The sequence below is a fragment of the Lithobates pipiens genome, unplaced genomic scaffold, assembly GCF_037356315.1.
Source record: "Lithobates pipiens isolate NorthernLeopardFrog02 unplaced genomic scaffold, aLitPip1_a1.2 Scaffold_28, whole genome shotgun sequence".
Taxonomy (NCBI): Eukaryota; Metazoa; Chordata; class Amphibia; order Anura; family Ranidae; genus Lithobates; species Lithobates pipiens.
Genome location: NW_027507789.1, coordinates 30380109 through 30399293, shown reverse-complemented (window position 1 = coordinate 30399293; position 19185 = coordinate 30380109). Strand labels below are relative to the sequence as shown.

Here is a 19185-nt window from a genome sequence, read left to right as displayed (position 1 = left end):
ATTTTTTTTTAAATATCACATCCCTTTAAGACTGCCTATGCTGATGCTGAGTGACTGTCCTGTTATGTTGATTGTCTATCCTCTTCCTCCTCCGCTGATATGTTGGAAGAACATTTCTGGTTCTGGGTGATGCCATCAGCCAAATTTTTCTGCCCCTGTTTAACAGGGGCGTTTAATTACAATTTTTGATGCAATGCTTTGCAGCAGGGCTAATTCCTGCAATAAAACTAGAGTATATGGGAGAGGTTGCAGTGTCGTGGCACCAGCACCAGTGCCTAAGGCCCAATTTTTCTGCCCCTGTTTAACAGGGGCATGTAATTACAATTCTTGATATAATATTTCACAGGAGGGTCCGTTCCTGTGCCCACCCAGAGTAACTGTGAGGACTTATAGTGTTGTGGCACCAGCACCACAACCACCAAAGGTCAATTTTTCTACCACTGTTCAACAATGGCATGTAATTACAATTCTTGATATAATCGTTCACAGCAGGGCGCTCCAGCGCCCACCAAGAGTCACTTTGAGGGCTTACAATGTTGTGGCAAAACCAACACCTTGTTCCGCCATTTCTGCAGAGCATATAGGGCAGGCCCCTACTTTCAAACATCCAACTTACAAACATCTCCTACTTGCAAACGGAAGGAGACAACAGCAAGTGAGATGAAAAAAGATGGACGACAAAACAAATTATACAGGGGTGATAACCCTTCCCTATGTTTTCCAAAAAGCTTAAAAATATATTTTTTTGACTGGAGCTACACTTGAAAAATGTACCAGTTGAAAATTACAAACAGATTCAACTTAACACAACAAACCTACGCAGTCCCTGTCTTGTTTGCACCGCCTGTATACTGCTGTTCTGAGTATATAGGGCCTGGGGGCCACACGCATTTCCTTTTTTTAATATAGGTACGGGGTTCCCCTTAATATGCGTACAAGACCCAAAGGGGCTGGTAATGGGCAGGGAGGGCTACCCATGCCATTTTTCTCAATGATTTTCAACCATATTGCAGGAGCAGATATAACATTAAAACCGCAAGCAGTTTTAAATGATGTTATTTCCGTTTAATGTCATTTTGTGCAGGGACTGTTCTAAACACGGGAAACACGTGGCACTTCACAGGCATACTACAGACACCCCCCAGGCACGATATTTAAAGGAATATTTCACTTTTTTTCACTTTAATCGTCATTAAAATCAGTGCTCCCGCCAAAACGGCCATTTTTAAAAACCTTTTAGGCATTGACCCATGTCCCCTGGGGCAGGAGCCAGGTCCCCAAACCCTTTTTAGGACAGCATCTTGCATATTAGCCGTTAAAATTAGCACTTTTAATTTCGAACGTTCGAGTCCCATAGACTTCAATGGGGTTCTAAAGTTCGTACGAATTTGGGGTCCGTTCGAAAGTTCTGGTGCGAACCGAACCAGGGGGTGTTCGGCTCATCCCTAGTTGTGAGCGATGGCTAATTGGATAGAAGTTCGCTGCTTTTACAATTCAAGATATAAACATTTGCACAGTTCCAAGTACTGTAATTTCACTATATAACCTCAGTTTACTGCAAAAAATAAAAAAAGTGTAAAATGCAAAACTCTGGTGGGTGTAACAAGATGTCCGCTTGCCCCCATCTCAGTGTATCCTTATTGGTGAGGAGTGCAGGGTGCAGTAAGATGGCGGCGATAAAATGTCCCTTCCGTTACACATTCAGACGAGTCGCCTAATCTGACGGAACAGCGGCTCTCTTTGCGAGGCGCGCGTTCTAGCAAAGCGGGAGCGCGCGCTGTATGGAGAAGCACTTGTAAACAGAAAAAGTTATAAAAGGTCCAGAATAGGAACCTTTTCACCAGGGCTGAGGCCGGGGTCACTTCTGTTACCTCAGTGAAATAATTGGGGGAGTCCTTGACATTTTTCACTTAGGCCTCTTGCACACTGCAGCTTGACAAAGCCAAGTAAAGCTTATTCTTTTTACTGAGCTAAAATACAGCCCATTAATTGTAATGTAAACAAGCGTTTGCGTGCCTGTGTGCATAGGCACATTACAATTAATGGGCTGAATTTTAGCTTAGTAAAAAAAATAAGCTGTACTGAGCTTTTTCAAGCTACAGTGTGCAAGAGGCCTAAACGCAATAGTAAACTGCGACAAAAATGTAAAAAAAATAAAAATCGGGCCCCCTGCAGGTTACCATTTGCCGGGAACTACTCAGTACTTTCAGGTATGGGGGGAGCATGTTGAGCTGCCTTGATATGCACTTGTCCACCTAGGCTCAATGTCAAGGCACATAGGAAACAATTGGTTGGGGAGCACACACCCAGTCCCTGTCTCCTGGGGCAAGTGCATCGCATAATGCCGACGCATGAAGAACAGCATAGAGTTCTAGTTCATGGGAGGGGTGAACTGTCAATTTCAGTTGGTGGGCAAATCAAAGTTCCAACACAGCTCCAGTCTGTGTCACTTATCTAAGTGGTAGCTATGAATAAGCACTCTTGGTAGTGTGAAACGTGTTAGCCGTTGTCGCTTTTGCTGTGATTCATTTGATATGTTCCTGTTCAACGAATAGGCATTGAATTTGTTTTGGAGTGCGGCCGTCCAGAGTCTTCTAAATTATCTACATGGTCTGCATGCCGATGCCTGCACCCAGGTCTCTCTGTTCCTGGAGGAGCTGTTTTTTGTCTCGTGGACTTGCCTAGAGCAGTGGTGTCTCTTGCATCAATATAGTCCTTAAGGACAAAGTGTGCATGCAATAAAAAGAAAATTATTCTGAAGTTAAAAAAAAAAAAAAAAAGACGCAGAAGGAGCCATACTAACCCACTCCAATTACAAGACTACAGTGCCTTGCGAAAGTATTCGGCCCCCTTGAACTTTTCAACCTTTTGCCACATTTCAGGCTTCAAACATAAAGATATAAAATTTTAATTTTTTGTGAAGAATCACCAACAAGTGGGACACAATTGTGAAGTGGAACGAAATCTATTGGATTTTTGAAACTTTTTTAACTAATAAAAAAATGAAAAGTGGGGCGTGCAAAATTATTCCGCCTCCTTGCGTTAATACTTTGTAGAGCCACCTTTTGCTGCGATTACAGCTGCAAGTCGCTTGGGGTATGTCTCTATCAGTTTTGCACATCGAGAGACTGAAATTCTTGCCCATTCTTCCTTGCAAAACAGCTCGAGCTCAGTGAGGTTGGATGGAGAGCGTTTGTAAACAGCAGTTTTCAGCTCTTTCCACAGATTCTCGATTGGATTCAGGTCTGGACTTTGACTTGGCCATTCTAACACCTGGATACGTTTATTTGTGAACCATTCCTTTGTAGATTTTGCTGTATGTTTGGGATCATTGTCTTGTTGGAAGATAAATCTCCGTCCCAGTTTCAGGTCTTTTGCAGACTCCAACGGGTTTTTATCCAGAATGGTCCTGTATTTGGCTGCATCCATCTTCCCCTCAATTTTAACCATCTTCCCTGTCCCTGCTGAAGAAAAGCAGGCCCAAACCATGATGCTGCCACCACCATGTTTGACAGTGGGGATGGTGTGTTGAGGGTGATGAGCTGTGTTGCTTTTACGCCAAACATATCGTTTTACATTGTGGGCAAAAAGTTCGATTTTGGTTTCATCTGACCAGAGCACCTTCTTCCACATGTTTGGTGTGTCTCCCAGGTGGCTTGTGGCAAACTTTAGATGAGACTTGTTATGGATATCTTTGAGAAATGGCTTTCTTCTTGCCACTCTTCCATAAAGGCCAGATTTGTGCAGTGTACGACTGATTGTTGTCCTATGGACAGACTCTCCCACCTCAGCTGTAGTTCTCTGCAGTTCATCCAGAGTGATCATGGGTAGGGATGAGCCGAACACCCCCCGGTTCGGTTCGCACCAGAACTTGCGAACGACCCCCGCGTTCGGTGCGAACGTTAGAATCCCATTGAAGTCTATGGGACTCGAACGTTCGAATTGCAAAGTGCTAATTTTAACGGCTAATATGCAAGATAGTGTCCTAAAAAGGGTTTGGGGACCTGCCTCCTGCCTCAGGGGACATGGGTCACTGCAAAAAAAAAGTTTTAAAAACTGCCGTTTTGGCGGGAGCACTGATTTTAATGACGATTAAAGTGAAAAAAAAAAAAAGTGAAATATTCCTTTAAATATGGTGCCTGGGGGGTGTCTGTAGTATGCCTGTGAAGTGCCACGTGTTTCCCGTGTTTAGAACAGTCCCTGCACAAAATGACATTAAACGGAAATAACAACATTTAAAACTGCTTGCGGTTTTAATGTTATATCTGGTTCCTGCAATATGGTTGAAAATCATTGAGAAACATGGCATGGGTAGCCCTCCCTGCCCATTACCAGCCTATTTGGGTCTTGTACGCATATTAAGGGGAACCCCGTACCCATATTAAAAAAAGGAAATGCGTGTGGCCCCCAGGCCCTATATACTCAGAACAGCAGTATACAGGCGGTGCAAACAAGACAGGGACTGTGTAGGTTTGTTGTGTTAAGTTGAATCTGTTTGTCATTTTCAACCGGTACATTTTTAAAGTGTAGCTCCAGTCAAAAAAACTATCTTTAAGTTTTTTGGAAAACATAGGGAAGGGTTATCACCCCTGTATAATTTGTTTTGTCGTCCATCTTTTTTCATCTCACTTGCTGCCGTCTCCTTGCGTTTGCAAGTAGGAGATGTTTGTAAGTTGGACGTTTGAAAGTAGGGGCCTGCCCTATATTATAGCGGTATGTACTGGGTACAGAGCACGCAGACAGCACGCACTATCTCCTAACACTACTGACTGCAAGCTCTATTATTAACCACTTGTTAGCCCAATGTTTGCATAAAGTGAAAGATGAAGTTATGCTGAGTAAATAGATATCAAAACATGTCACTCTTCAAAATTGCACATGCCCGTGGAATGGCGCCAAACGTCGCTACTTAAAAAATCCCCATAGGCGACGCTTTAATTTTTTTTTTACTGGTTACATGTTTTGAGTTGCAGAGGAGGTCTAGGACTAGAATTATTGCTCTCGCTCTAACATTCTCGGCGATACCTCACATGTGTGGCACATGCGAGCACATGGGGACATGGGCGCTTTAATTTTTATTTTATTTTTTTATTGTTCATTTTACTTTATTTATTTTAATTTGACATTTTTTTCCCCAAAAATATATTTTTGATCACTTTTATTCCTATTACAAGAAATGTAAACATCCCTTGTAATAGGAATATGGGGTGACAGGTCCTCTTTACAGTGAAATCTGGGGGGTCAATATGACCCCACATCTCACCTCTAGGCTGGGAAGCCTGAAATAAAAAATAAAAAAAAAGATTCTGGCTTTGATCGTACTGGCGAGTTGGTAGAAGCACCGGAGGGCGGTGAGGGGTGGGGGGCGTCTATGGTTGGGTATTTCAGGGTATCACCGAGTATGGCTGGGTATCTCTGAGTATGGCTGGGTATGGCAATTTATGGCAGGGTATTACAGAGTATTGGCGGGGTACTACAGAGTAATAGCAGGGTACTGCAGAGTATTGGGGGGTAAAACAGAGTAATGGCAGGGTACTGCAGAGTAATGGCGGGTACTGCAGAGTAATGGGGGGTACTGCAGAGTAATGGGGGGTACTGCAGAGTAATGGCAGGGTACTGCACTGCAGAGTAATGGCAGGGTACTGCACTGCAGAGTAATGGCGGGTACTGCAGAGTAATGGCGGGTACTGCAGAGTAATGGCGGGTACTGCAGAGTAATGGCGGGTACTGCAGAGTAATGGCGGGTACTGCAGAGTAATGGGGGTTACTGCACTGCAGAGTAATGGCAGGGTACTGCAGAGTAATGGCGGGTACTGCAAAGTATTGGGGGGTACTGCAGAGTAATGGGGGTTACTGCAGAGTAATGGGGGTTACTGCAGAGTAATGGGGGGTACTGCAGAGTAATGGCAGGGTACTGCAGAGTAATGGCAGGGTACTGCAGAGTAATGGCAGGGTACTGCACTGCAGAGTAATGGCAGGGTACTGCACTGCAGAGTAATGGCAGGGTACTGCACTGCAGAGTAATGGCAGGGTACTGCACTGCAGAGTAATGGCGGGGTACTGCAGAGTAATGGCAGGGTACTGCAGAGTAATGGCAGGGTACTGCAGAGTATGCACTGGTATTGCAGAGTATTGGCAGGGAATTGAGGGGTTAAATTCGGTGAGCAGCGATGTGGGCACTGCAGATGCAGCCCACATCGCTGCTGACACCGATCTCTTTCCCCTCCGCTGTACCGATCGGTACAGAGAGGGGAGGGAGGAACAGGCGTCATAACATGACGCCGGTTTGTTTCCAAGTGATCACTCCGTCATTTGACGGAGCAATCACGTGGTAAACGGCCGCTATGAGCGGCCGTTTACCGTGATCCGTGATGCGACCCGGCGGTCACGGATGCTCTCGAGTGCGCACACCTCGGGGCACGCGAGAGCAGAATTCTGGGAGGCCGTTAATTAACGGCCTCTCAGAGTTAAACAACCCCCCTGAAGCCGTTAATCGGCAATGGGCAGTTGTTAAGTGGTTAAAGCTAGATCACTAGCTATATAGGTGAGGTGAATATAGTGGTGTATACTGCAGTCAGGGCACAGACAACAACCAGTACACAGCAGCAAGATAGGAAATCAGCCAAAAACGATTGGTGTGTACTGTGTTGAAGGTACACAGAACACCCACTGCTTCAGATGCTAAGTAACACACTACACGAGGCCGCCTCAAAGGCGGCCTTATATAGTGTGGGGCGTGCACTACACAGCCTGAGCTATGATTGGCCACAGGCAGGATGCCTGTGGCCAATCATGGCTCTCCTCGCTGCCGGCGCTGCGACTGGCCAAGCATGCGGGGTCACAGTGCATGCTTGGCCAATCATGGGGCAGCAATGCACTGCGCCACCGCAGTGCATTGTGGTCCGCGCGCGCGTCACTCGAATTTTGACGCGAACGGCCCAAACGTTCGGAATTCGCCGAACACAAACACGAAGCTCATCCCTAATCGTGGGCCTCTTGGCTGCATCTCTGATCAGTCTTCTCCTTGTCTGAGCTGAAAGTTTAGAGGGACGGCCAGGTCTTGGTAGATTTGCAGTGGTCTGATACTCCTTCCATTTCAAAATGATCGTTTGCACAGTGCTCCTTGGGATGTTTAACCACTTCCCGACCATTGCACGACGATGTACGTCGACAGAATGGCACGGGCAGGCATATTGGCGTACAGGTAGTCCAATATTCAATGCCGCCCTGCCATCGGGAGCGCGCCGGCGCGCTCCCGCGCTGGTCGGGACCCGCGGACTCGATCGCCGTGGGCATCCCCACAATCGTCTCACGGAGCGGCCGAATGGAGGAAATGCTGTGTAAACAACATTTCTCCATTCTGCCTAGCAACTAGTGATGCTGATCTCTGCTCCATGTGATTGGAGCAGAGATCAGTGTTCACTAAATGAAAGCCCAACCCCCCCCACAGTTAGTAACACACCCCTAGGAACACTTAACCCCTACACTGCCACCCACTGGTTAACCCTTTCACTGCCAGTGTCATTTACACAGGAATCACTGCATTTATATAGCAGTGATTACTGTATTAATGACAATGGTCCCAAAAATGTGTCAAAAATGTCCGATGGGTCCCCCACAATGTCGCAGTCACAATAAAATTCGCTGATCGCCGCCATTACTAGTAAAAAAAATAAAAATAAAAAAAAAATAAAAAATTATTAATAAAAATGCTATAAAACTATCCCTATTTTGTAAATGCTATAACTTTTGCGCAAACCAATCAATCGCTTATTGCAATTTTTTTTTACCAAAAATATGTAGAAGAATACGTATCAGCCTAAACTGAGGGAAAAAAATGTTTTTTTATATATATTTTTGGGGGATATTTATTATAACAAAAAGTAAAAAATAATGCGTTTTTTTTCAAAATTGTCGCTCTATTTTTGTTTATAGCGCAAAAAATAAAAACCGCAGGGGTGATCAAATACCACCAAAAGAAAGCTCTATTTGTGGGAAAAAAAGGACGTCAATTTTGTTTGGGAGCCACGTCGCACGACCGCGCAATTGTCAGTTAAATCGACGCAGTGCCGAATCGCAAAAAGTGGTCTGGTCTTTGACCAGCAAAATGGTCCGGTCTGCAAGTGGTTAAAGCTTGGGAAATCTTTTTGTATCCAAATCAGGCTTTAAATTTCTCCACAACAGTATTATGGACCTGCCTGGTGTGTTCCTTGGTCTTCATGAGGCTCTCTGCGCTTTCAACAGAACCCTGAGACTATCACAGAGCAGGTGCATTTATACAGAGACTTGATTACACACAGGTGGATTCTATTCATCACCATCAGTCATTTAGGACAACATTGGATCATTCAGAGATCCTCGCTGAACTTCTGGAGTGAGTTTGCTGCACTGAAAGTAAAGGGGCCGAATAATTTTGCACGCACCACTTTTCAGTTTTTTATTTGCTAAAAAAGTTTAAATTATCCAATAGATTTAGTTCCACTTCACAATTGTGTCCCACTTGTTGGTGATTCTTCACAAAAAATAAAAATTTTATATCTTTATGTTTGAAGCCTGAAATGTGGCAAAAGGTTGAAAAGTTCAAGGGGGCCGAATACTTTTGCATGGCACTGTATATGTGTGTACCCTAGTCTCACGATAGACCCCTATACAATTGGCCGTTGATTTTATGGATGCCCGTATAGAGAGATTGAGACTGTCTATTATTGACACATATTTTTTTTGTTCTATGTGAAGCTCCTGTGATTTGCGATATATCAGTCAAATTTATCGACAGGCAGCACTCCCTTTGAGTGCCCGCTGTGTCTTACACAAGTCATTGTCGGTCGGTGATACCATGGTCTGATGTTCATGCATGGCTCCGACAGACCATTTTCTTTCTTCAGTTGAGTTATTTTCTGCTGTTTGGGTGGAACACTAACACTTAGGATTTAAGCCACAGTTTTGTAAGTTCCAAAACCGTCTTAGTCCCTGAAGGAGTTCTGCGCTGTTTTTTTGAAACGCGTTGGACACTCTTTCGGCTTGACAGTTTTGGGCTTCCTTCTCAGCTGTTCTCATATCTGCCCCCAACATGTGTTTGTTTTTATTATCTTTGAACATTTTTTTTGTTATATATATTTATTAATAAATTTGTATATTCTTTTACAATTACTGTTTGTGGTCCAATTACAATCAGAGGAGGGCCCAAAGTCAGCAAAGAGAACATTAATTATCATAGCTGCTTAGCAGTGAGGCGGTTGCTGTAATGTTAAGTGTTTGAGTTTAAAAACACCCTAAAAAGGCAAAGGATTTTTTTTTTTTTTAGTTTTGGATAAAGAGTCCCCACTGGTGAGATTCTGCCTCTATTAGTCCTGATGACTACCGTCAGTGAGAAAGAAATTAAGGGTTGTCCAAAATTTAAGAACTGTTCCCAAAAGATAAGGGAAAATCTTCCAAAGGGTAAGAGGAAATCTTTTTACTTTGGAGAGATTTCCACTTACTGCCTGCTGCACCTCTGGGGACAGGAAGAATACATTTCTCCAAAGAGGAAAAAAAAAAAAAAAAAACTGCCAGGGGTTTTATCCCTTCCCTACGCAATCCAAATTTTGAAAATAAAAAAAGTTTAAGCTATAAGTTTTAACGTTTCTCTAATAGCTAGTCCACGATTTCTGTAAGAAACAGGACTTCCAGATTTTTATTAGAGTGCAGAAAAATGGGTCCTTGGATTTGGAAGTCTAGCTTCTTGTATTTCCTTAGCAAAGTCCTGTTTGCTATAGACCAGCTATCACAGAAGCGAAGTGCCTTTTGGTGTGCCCCTATTGCATGCAGACTACTGCATTTGCTAGAAATCGGATAGGTATTGTGTGTATGTATTCATATCACTTTGTATGATTTGACTTGTATTCCTATAACTATTAATAGTTTGTCGACTTGAGCCGCTCCTATTAGAACGGTCCCATTGTACAGAACGGAGACGAGACAAAGATCAATAATTTTTAGAACTTTTTCCACTTTTAATATGACCTATAAACTGTATAAAGTCCATTGAAAAACAAACTGAAATCTTTTAGGGGGAGAGGGAAGCAAAAATTAAAAACTAAAAAAAGTGGTTGCATAAGTTTGTAGACCCTCTATTAAAGTGGTTGTAAACCCTTATAAACCACTTTGACCTACAGGTAAGCCAGGTAAGGCTTACCTGTAGGTCTAAGAAAATATCTCCTAAACCTACACGGTTTAGGATATATTTGCTGAAAGACAGCGCGCCGCTGTCAACGGCAATATGCCGCAAGTGGAGGCTCCCGTGCACGTGCGCGGGAGTGACGTCATTGCAGCTTCGTTGAATTACAGTGGCAGAGCAGTGAGACCCACCGAGAAGATGGAGGCTCTGGACTACAGGAGACAGCGATGACTTTGCTGGCTCCTGTGTCAGGTAAGCGACACATAATGGACTACTATTCGATGCATAGTAGTCCATTATGCTTTACCTTTGCAGGGAATCAAAGAGGAAGTAAACCCATCAGGGTTTACTTCCTCTTTAACTGGGTATGTAACTGTATGCAGAATTAATCAAACTTATTCAAACTCATGTTAAATAGGAGTCAGCACACACCTGCCATCATTTAAAGTCTCTCTGATTAACCCCAAAAAAGTTCAGCTGTAGTAGTAGGTCTTTCCTTACATTTTCTTAGTTGCATCCTTCAGCAAAAGCCATTGTCCGCAAAGAGTTTCCAAAGCATCAGAGGGATCTCATTGTTAAAAGGTATCAGTCAGGAGAAGGGTACAAAAGATTTTCCAAGGCATTAGATATACCATGGAACACAGAGAAGACAGTCATCAAGTGGAGAAATTATGGCACAACAGTGACTTTACCAAAAACTGGGCTTCCCTCCAAAATTGATGAAAAGATAAGAAGAAAACTGGTCAGGAAAGGCTGCCAAGAGGCCTACACCAACATTAAAGAAGCTGCATGAATATCTGGCAAGTACTGTCTGTGTGGTATATGTGACAACAATCTCCCATGTTCTTCATATGTCTGGGCTATGGGGTAGAGTGGCAAGACGGAAGCCTTTTCTAACCAAGAAAAACATCCAAGCCTGGCTAAATTTTGCAAAAACACATCTGATGTCTCCCAAAATCATGTGGGCAAATAAGTTCTGGTCTGATGAAACCAAGGTTGAACTTTTTGGTCATAATTCCAAAAGATATGTTTGGCACAAAAACACTGCACATCACCAAAACACCACCATACCTACAGTAGAGCTGCACAATTCTGGATAAAAAAAAAAAAGAGAATCAAGATTTTTTTTCTTAGAAGATAGATCATGATTCTCACTATTCTCATGGCGTAACATTTTTCACATCAAAACCCAAAAAATTGAGCTAACTTTACCATTTATTTTATTAATCGAAGTGTATTTTTTGTCCCCCAAAAAAAGCTTTTGAAAGACCGCTGGGCAAATACAGTGTGACAAACTATTGCAGCAAAACATATATAAATGTTTGGGGGTTCCACATAATTTTCTAGCAAAAAATATTGATTTGAACTTAAACAAGTGTCAGAAAGAGATTTAGACTTTAAGTGGTTAAACTTCCTGCATTTATATGTTAAAAAAAAAAACTTGTCAGACTTCCTGGATTTTTTTCTTTACACACAGAAGTTTATCCCTTTGATCTAAGAAGGAAGAGTAAGTTACAATGTTTCATGTAAAAAAAAAAAAAAAAAAAAACTTAGCAGACTGCCTGGATGTGTTCTTTTAACAGCTGAGTGAGCAGATAAGTCTCTCCACTTGTTATATGAAAGAAACAGTAAACTCTGCAATAGAGATCACGCTTTTTAACAATTGTGCAGCTCTAACCTACAGTGAAGCATGGTGGTGGCAGCATCATGCTTTGGGGCCGTTTCTCTTCAGCTGGAACAGGGGCCTTAGTCAAGGTAGAGGGAAATATGAGCCGTTCCAAATCAGTCAATATTGGTACAAAACCTTCAGGCTTCTGCTAGAAAGCTGAACATGAAGAGGAACTTCATCTTTCAGGATGACGACCCAAAGCATGCATCCAAATCAACAAAGGAATGGCTTCACCAGATGAAGATTAATATTTTGGAATGACCCAGCCAGAGCCCAGACCTGAATCCAATTGAAAATCTGTGGGGTGATCGGAGGAGGGCTGTGCCCTCGCAATCTGACAGATTGAGTGTTTTTGCACAGAAGAGTGGGAAAATATTGCCAAGTCAGGATGTGCCATGCTGATAGACTCATACCCAAAACACTGAGTGCTGTAATAAAATCAAAAAGGTGCTTCAAAGTAGTATTAGTTTAAGGGTATGCACACTTATGCAACCATATTAATTTTATTTTTTTATTTAAAAACTAAAAGATTTCAGTTTGTTTTTCAATTGAGTTGTACAGTTTATAGGTCACATTAAAAAAACTGGAAAAAGTTCTGAAATTATTTAGCTTTATCTCGTTGTTTTACATCACAGTAACTGGACATTTTAACAGGGGTGTGTAGACTTTTTATATCCACTTTACTACTTCTTTCATATATTACTGGATCAGTGTTTTTGGCTTTCATGCATAAATTAGATTTGAAACAAACCAACCTGTTACCGAGGAACCTGCACAGAGAGTACACGTTCTTGTCTGGCTGTAGTTACATTCAGAAGTATGTAGACCTGGGACATGGTAGATCTCTCGCAAGGCATCGGAGCCACCCCATAGAAGCATACTTTGCCAAATTTGCCAAGTTCTTCTCCTGCAGAACAGACGGCCCTGAGAAGGAAACGATGCAGCAGCAGATACACCATTGCAGGTGTAGCTAGCACTTTATACCTAAAAGGAAAAAGTTCACCTTCAGGAACATGTTACATGTTCCACCCGTTTATAGGGTGGAAAAAGTAACATGTTCCCAATGCTGCAGCCACTGCCGATCCCCGCACTCCCTCCTCTCATAGCAGTACGGGGAAAAAGTTTCCGATACTAGCAGTGACTTTTTGAAAATCAGCATGGGTATGCGGCACTCCACCCACACGACAATATCATTCATACACAGAGCTCCGTGTGTGAATGAACTACAAGCCCTGTCGTACTTATAGGTGTCGGCTTGTAGTTCTCAATGAACTACCATGGTGCTGTGGATCGCCTGGCTAGTTCATTGATTGTTCCTGTTAGTGTATCTGCTTGCTAGTATGGGCACACAGATAGACAGATCTGCAGGAGACCAGCTTGGCACCAGCGATCTGCTGATGCAATGCTTTACAGGCAGCAAAAAACAAAAAAGGAACAAAATGTACATTTTTTTCACCTGAAAATACATGTGCATTTTTTTATTCATTTTTTTTTTTTTTTTTTTTTTAAGTGAACTTACCCTTTAATGTTTTATGGATTTAGTAACAACTAAATTTTCTTTAAAAATTGTGGGCTTTTTACCCGCAGTCAAGTTAATATGAAGCCACCACGGCAGAACAATACAATTTCAGAAACCCTTTATTGATTTACAATCTGCAAATGCAAAATATAAACGATACTGTACATTAGCCTCACATTTTACAAACCAGAACAAAAATAAGGCAAAAAACAGAAAAGACATGTAATGTGAATACAGATTGTAGTGTCCCACAGATGTGTGCCCAAACATTACTAGACAGATACGTTTCAAAAGGAGATCTTCGCTCTGTCAATAAACAGTTGACTTTATAAGCCATGGGCACAAAATAGCAGAAAAGAGAAGTTGGAAAAACACATGCACACACTAGAACACATTACATACAAAAAGATTGGAGCACACAAACGTGCATCCTTGTGCGTATAAGTGAATGTAATATGCAGTGTGTGGGGGGCACCAGGTATACGTCCCATCTGCTGCAGAAAGTATTTTAATAAACAAAAAAACGGGGCAAAGTTTTTCACACGTGGCAAAGTAAATCTGTATTTTAATAAAGATTACTGCTAAAAATGCTTGTAAAATAGGCAAATACTAAAGCCTGCTGAAACATTTATTCTAAATCGTTATGACTTTTTTTAAATCAAAATTAGAACCTTAAGCAGCTTAGCCCAGAGAAACTGCCAAAATATCTTGGTTGTACTTCTAACATACCCTAATTTTAGGCTACCTTCACACTTGCATGAACATGTTACCGCAACGTGTGATGAAAGCAGTTATTGGTGTTGGTGCATTGACATGCCTTTTAGTTTGAATGGCAACCCGACACACTAAGGCAGGTGGTGCTACATTGCTTTCCCACAAAAAGGGAGCAGTTTTGGCTGAAGTGTGCTGGCAAAGCACATCTAGGCAAAATTAAAGGGCTCAATAAATCTAAAAACAGAGTTGTGCTTAGCATTTGTATCTGTGGATGGATATCCAATGCTGCCTGTTTTTTGGTGCATTTATTTGCAACTAACTTTTTTTTTAATATTTTATTTTAACCTTTTTTGCTGGGTATTTGCTAAAAGCAGTAAAGTAATTTATCTAAGGACATAGATCCGAAGGAGAAGGCAAAACTCTACCTGTCCAGCTTACTCTCATAGGGAGGCTTGATACTATGTTACCCTGTATGGTGAAAATGAGGCTTTGTTTTCTCATTGAGGCTTTGGAAGCTAAGTCGAGGCTTGGTTTGCTTTGTTCACATAATTAAGGTGATGGCACAGCATGTCACCCGTGCCCCAGGAAGACGTCAATCTGTGATGAAACTAGTAGGGCAGATGACATGCTGAGGACATCCTCACATATGAAGTTCTGGAAATGCGGGCGTTTGATTTTATCTGTACCAGCCGGTATACTATCTTTTGCATAAGGGAGATGCTCTCCCCTTTTTATACTATTAAAGCGGGATTCCACCCTAAAGTGGAACCTCCGCTGATCGGATCCCTCCCCCCCTCCGGTGTCACAATTGACACCTTTCAGGGGGGAGGGGGGTGGAGATACCTGTCAAAGACAGGTATTTTCACCCACTTCCGGGCATAGACTCCCGTGGGAGTCTACGCCATTTCCTGCCCTGCCGCGCTGTCTGCTGGGACACACACGGGTCCCAGTGACAGCGCGGAGATTTCCTATTGCGCGGCGCGGCTCGCGCATGCGCAGTAGGGAACCGGGAAGTGAAGCCGATTCGCTTCACTTCCTGATTCCCTCACCTAGAATGGTGACTACAGCAGCCGAGAGATCGATCAGCCTCGGCTGCCGGCATCGCTGGAACCCGGGACAGGTGAGTGTCCATTTATTAAAAGTCAGCAGCTGTAGTATTTATAGCTGCTGGCTTTTAATATTTTTTTTTGGTGGAATCCCTCTTTAACTCCAAAATAAATGTGATGGATTTTACACTATATATTGAGCATCTTTTTTTTCCGAGTGGGATATCCACGAATATCTGAAAACGAGGGGACAGGGGAGAGAGTGCCTACAGGATCCTGGTGTGCTGAGCAGACTGCAGCCATAAGGCCCTGGCAGGGTAATCAGCCACAGGCGTTTTCGGATCCATCTGGTAAGCAGTGATTATTCTCTGGTGATGGTCACATGCGGTGTTGATAGTATATATAGCAGTGGTTATCAACCCTGTCTTCAGGGCCCACTAACAGGCCAGGTTTTATGTATTAACTTGGGGAGATGCAGACTAGAATACTGCAATCACTGAGCAGCAAATGATATCACCTGTGATGTATTTCGGTTATCTTGCAAACCTGGCCTGTTAGTGGGCCCCGAGGACAGGGTTGATGACCACTAGTATATGGGATCTGAAATATCTGGAATGCATCTATGAACTGTTATTTGAGAATTCAGAAGTGTGACACTTCTATCTTTTCACTACCCTGACCCTGCACCTGCCTCTCTTCTATCACATAAGACAGTGTATAATTGGATGTTCATGCTTTTTTTATTAAACCTTATTATTGGAATAAGGAATTTTATATTGCACCTATCAATGTTATATTGACATGCTCATGAATAGTATGTTTACTAAATGCCAAGCGTGACTCCGTTTTTAAATTTATTGACTTCTGTGTGATGTCACACGAGAGTTGCTGCTTTTTATTGACGTATCACTTTTATCTATTGTATGGTTTTTAAAAAGCGCGTTTTTTCTCCCCATAAAAAATGAAAAGGCTGCCTTAGCACAATGCACGTTAACATGGGTTCATTATCGCACCGCTAAATTGTAAACCCTCCTTTGGTGGTCATGCACAGCAGTGATGTAGAAGCTGGCACAAGGAAGCAGGCATTTGACACAACAGAAATGTTTGATCTCAATAGAGCCAATATTTGACTCTTAGCTGCAGGAAGGTTTGATTTACCTGCAGGAAAGCAAAGTATTAAACATCTTATTACAGGGTTCTTTAAAATAGAATAGGGAGTACATTTTCATCAAATGTTCATTGCAGGAAACAGAAGTCTGGGATATGAGTCCTGTTAATATGTGGGCAATTGGCCAATATTAGAAAGGCATGTCTCATCAGGCACAGGTAAAGAGCCTCATATACTGGGACAGATTACAACAAGACATGAGCGGCTCTCTATAGTCTTGTAGACTTTTATGCTCTGTGCAGTACTGGACACACATGGCAAATAAATAATGCACAAATTTCATCCAAGGTTCTTTTATTGCTATCTGTGTCCCATTTGGGAAGATTATCACTCATTTCTTGTCACTGGAACATCCCAATTGTGGATATGGACAGCAATAGAAATGAAGTTTTGTTTTCTTTTGCAGCGTCTCCACCAGGAATGTGTCTCTTTAGCCTGGGTTCACACTTTTGCGATGCAGGAACCAGCGCGATTCCAGTGCCGATTCCCACATCGCATCTCCCCCACAGGCAGGTCACACTGCCCTTTTCGAACCTCTGCGGGTGTCAATAGAAAGTTGGCACCCCAGAGCAGTTCATAAATTGCAGCGCGAACTGTGACTTCAGTCAGGAATCGGATCACATGGGTGTGAACACTTATGCAATCAGATTGCAAAACGAGGAGAAGAGAAAAAAAAAAAAAAAAAGGTTCCTGCACCTTTTTTGTGCAAATCCAATGCGACTTCAGCCATACAACTGTATGGCTGAATTTTCATTGCAAAGACAGCAATGCGGTGGGAATCACATGCAATGTCTGTGTCCACATATATGTGAATACAGGCTCAAGGCTCTTCTAAGTGGAAATATCCTCAAATGAGACAGCACAATAAACAGGAGGTTCAAAATTTCTCTCGTCCAAAAACAAATTGTTTGGCTGGAGTTTTACCACAAAGAGGAGTTCTGACTGCCTGCCCCCCCCCCCCCCCCACCAAAAAAAACTAAAATAAAAGTCAGCACAGCAACAAACACTGTAGCTGCTGACTTTTACTACTTGGGCACTTACCTGTCTGGACATCCAGCGGTGTCCTCACCAGAGCAGATTCTTGAATCCGCTCTCGGATGCTGGTGCCTCCATCTTGGCTAAAGGAAGCAGGCAGTGAAGCCTTGCGGCTTCACGGACTGTTTTCTACTGTCATGTGCAAATGGGCCGACTGGGGAGGGGAGGAAGGAGGAGTGGGCCAAACTTCCAGCTCACATCACCGCCACAAACTGAATAGGAAGTGGGAGCGGGTACCTGTCAAAACCCCCCTCAAAAAAGTACAAAATGTGGCAGTGGATGGGAGGAGGGAGACTAGCGGAGCTCCGCTTTAAAGACTATTGAAATTTTTTTAAAGATAATCTAAAAAATTTTCCTGTTTTGAATAGAAAATAGTTGGATCCCATAAGAATTGTGGTCTCCATCATGTTATTTTGCATTATTCTTTCCCAAAGACACAACAGCAAGTGAGAGTAAACCTCCCTAGTGGAAGATTTATTCTACATTCTTTCTATAACCCCCCATTACCATGAAGTTATTATTAGTTTAGCTCTTTGGCTCATTCAACACTATCATATCTTTAGAGTCACAATGTGACTAAATGACAATAAACGGAGGACTTCTCTTTGCCTTTCAGTTTTGGGCTTTCAAACAATATTTCCCAGGAAGGACTGGGTATAAGGATATATTTTTATGTGAATGTCAGCAGCGTCTAAAGCGATTTTGCTTGTGTGCAAATTCTGCAGCAGAAGAAACCAGCGCAAGGAGCTCCCTTTTAACTATTAGAGCTCGCATTTAAATAAATGGGGGACAAGACTACACAAGTGTTTGACAGACCCCTCAGCTAGCAGGGGCGTTGGCAACTATAGAAGTATTCAACTGTGTAACAGAAGCCAATAGACTAACAAATAGAATGTGTTCTGATGTTCAATCTTGAGTACCCAGGACTCTCAGTGCTGGGTCCATTGGATGTTTTTCAGATCGATCCCATCTTGCACCATCTCCCACAGTGGGCTGCAAAGAACACATATTGATTAAAGACGATGATAGGATCCAAATATTAGACATTAGGCTTAAAGCTGAACTCTTGAGATTAGTGATGAGCCAAACAGCTCTGGGTTCAGGTCAGTAGGGGTTCGCTGAACTGCAAAGAAGTTCAGATGGCAAACCCAAACCCCATCAAAATCAATAGGAGCCAAATCTGTCAAATTAAATATGCTATATTTTTACAGCCTAGAAAATTGGCATAAGTGTGGGCACTACCCTGGGGAATATGTGCCAATGCAAAAAAAGTAAATTTAAATTAAATGTGGCTGCGAGCAGTGATTTGTTAGAAAGAAATAGGAAAATAATAATAATAGAGTAAACCTCCCCAGCAGAGAACACATAACAGCAATGAAAGTCATTCTATCCTCTGAATGTTTGGTATACCTCATTTCTCTGAGCCGTTTGACCTCCTGGATGCATTTCCCAACAGTAAAGTCAACTTCTTCCTCTGTTGTGAATCTTCCAATACCAAACCTAAATGATAACAAACACATAAAAAAAGTACCATCTAAACAAACAAATTTAAAATTACAAAATAATACCTCTGTGGGTGCTCCTGGAGGTGCCTGGCTGTGACCCTTGCGCACTTCAGGCACTCCTCTGGCTCCCCAGGAATCTGCGCCCTCCCTCCCTAAGCCCCATGCTGCTACATGGTCTGCGGGTGTGGGACTCAGTTCTCTTTTCCAGTAATCTGATGTCCCCCTTTCTACCCCTACTCCCCCATCACTCATAACTCTCTTTTCCCCCCCGGGTCTGGAGGAGCCCCAGGCATTCTCCTGGTGGTCCTCACATGGCTACCCACGAGTCCAAAATTTTCTTTCCTCACACTTACTCCCCTCCTGGGAGAGTATC

General features: G+C 42.7%; 1 protein-coding gene across 3 annotated transcripts in view; it reads right to left on the bottom strand.

The window, feature by feature from the left end:
* The window catches only part of NFS1 (NFS1 cysteine desulfurase), a 73109-nt gene that overhangs the window by 29309 nt on the left and 24615 nt on the right, over positions 1-19185 (bottom strand). For 2 of the 3 annotated variants that reach the window (XM_077459012.1, XM_077459013.1), the window contains exons 12-13: positions 18718-18807; positions 13446-18300 (exon numbers count right to left, since the gene is read on the bottom strand). In XM_077459012.1, coding sequence (XP_077315138.1) covers positions 18237-18300; positions 18718-18807 — 154 coding nt within the window. In that variant the 3' untranslated portion in view covers positions 13446-18236. Of the gene's footprint in view, positions 1-13445; positions 18301-18717; positions 18808-19185 lie in introns of those variants that run through there. The other variant, XR_013263484.1, reaches the window with a different exon arrangement.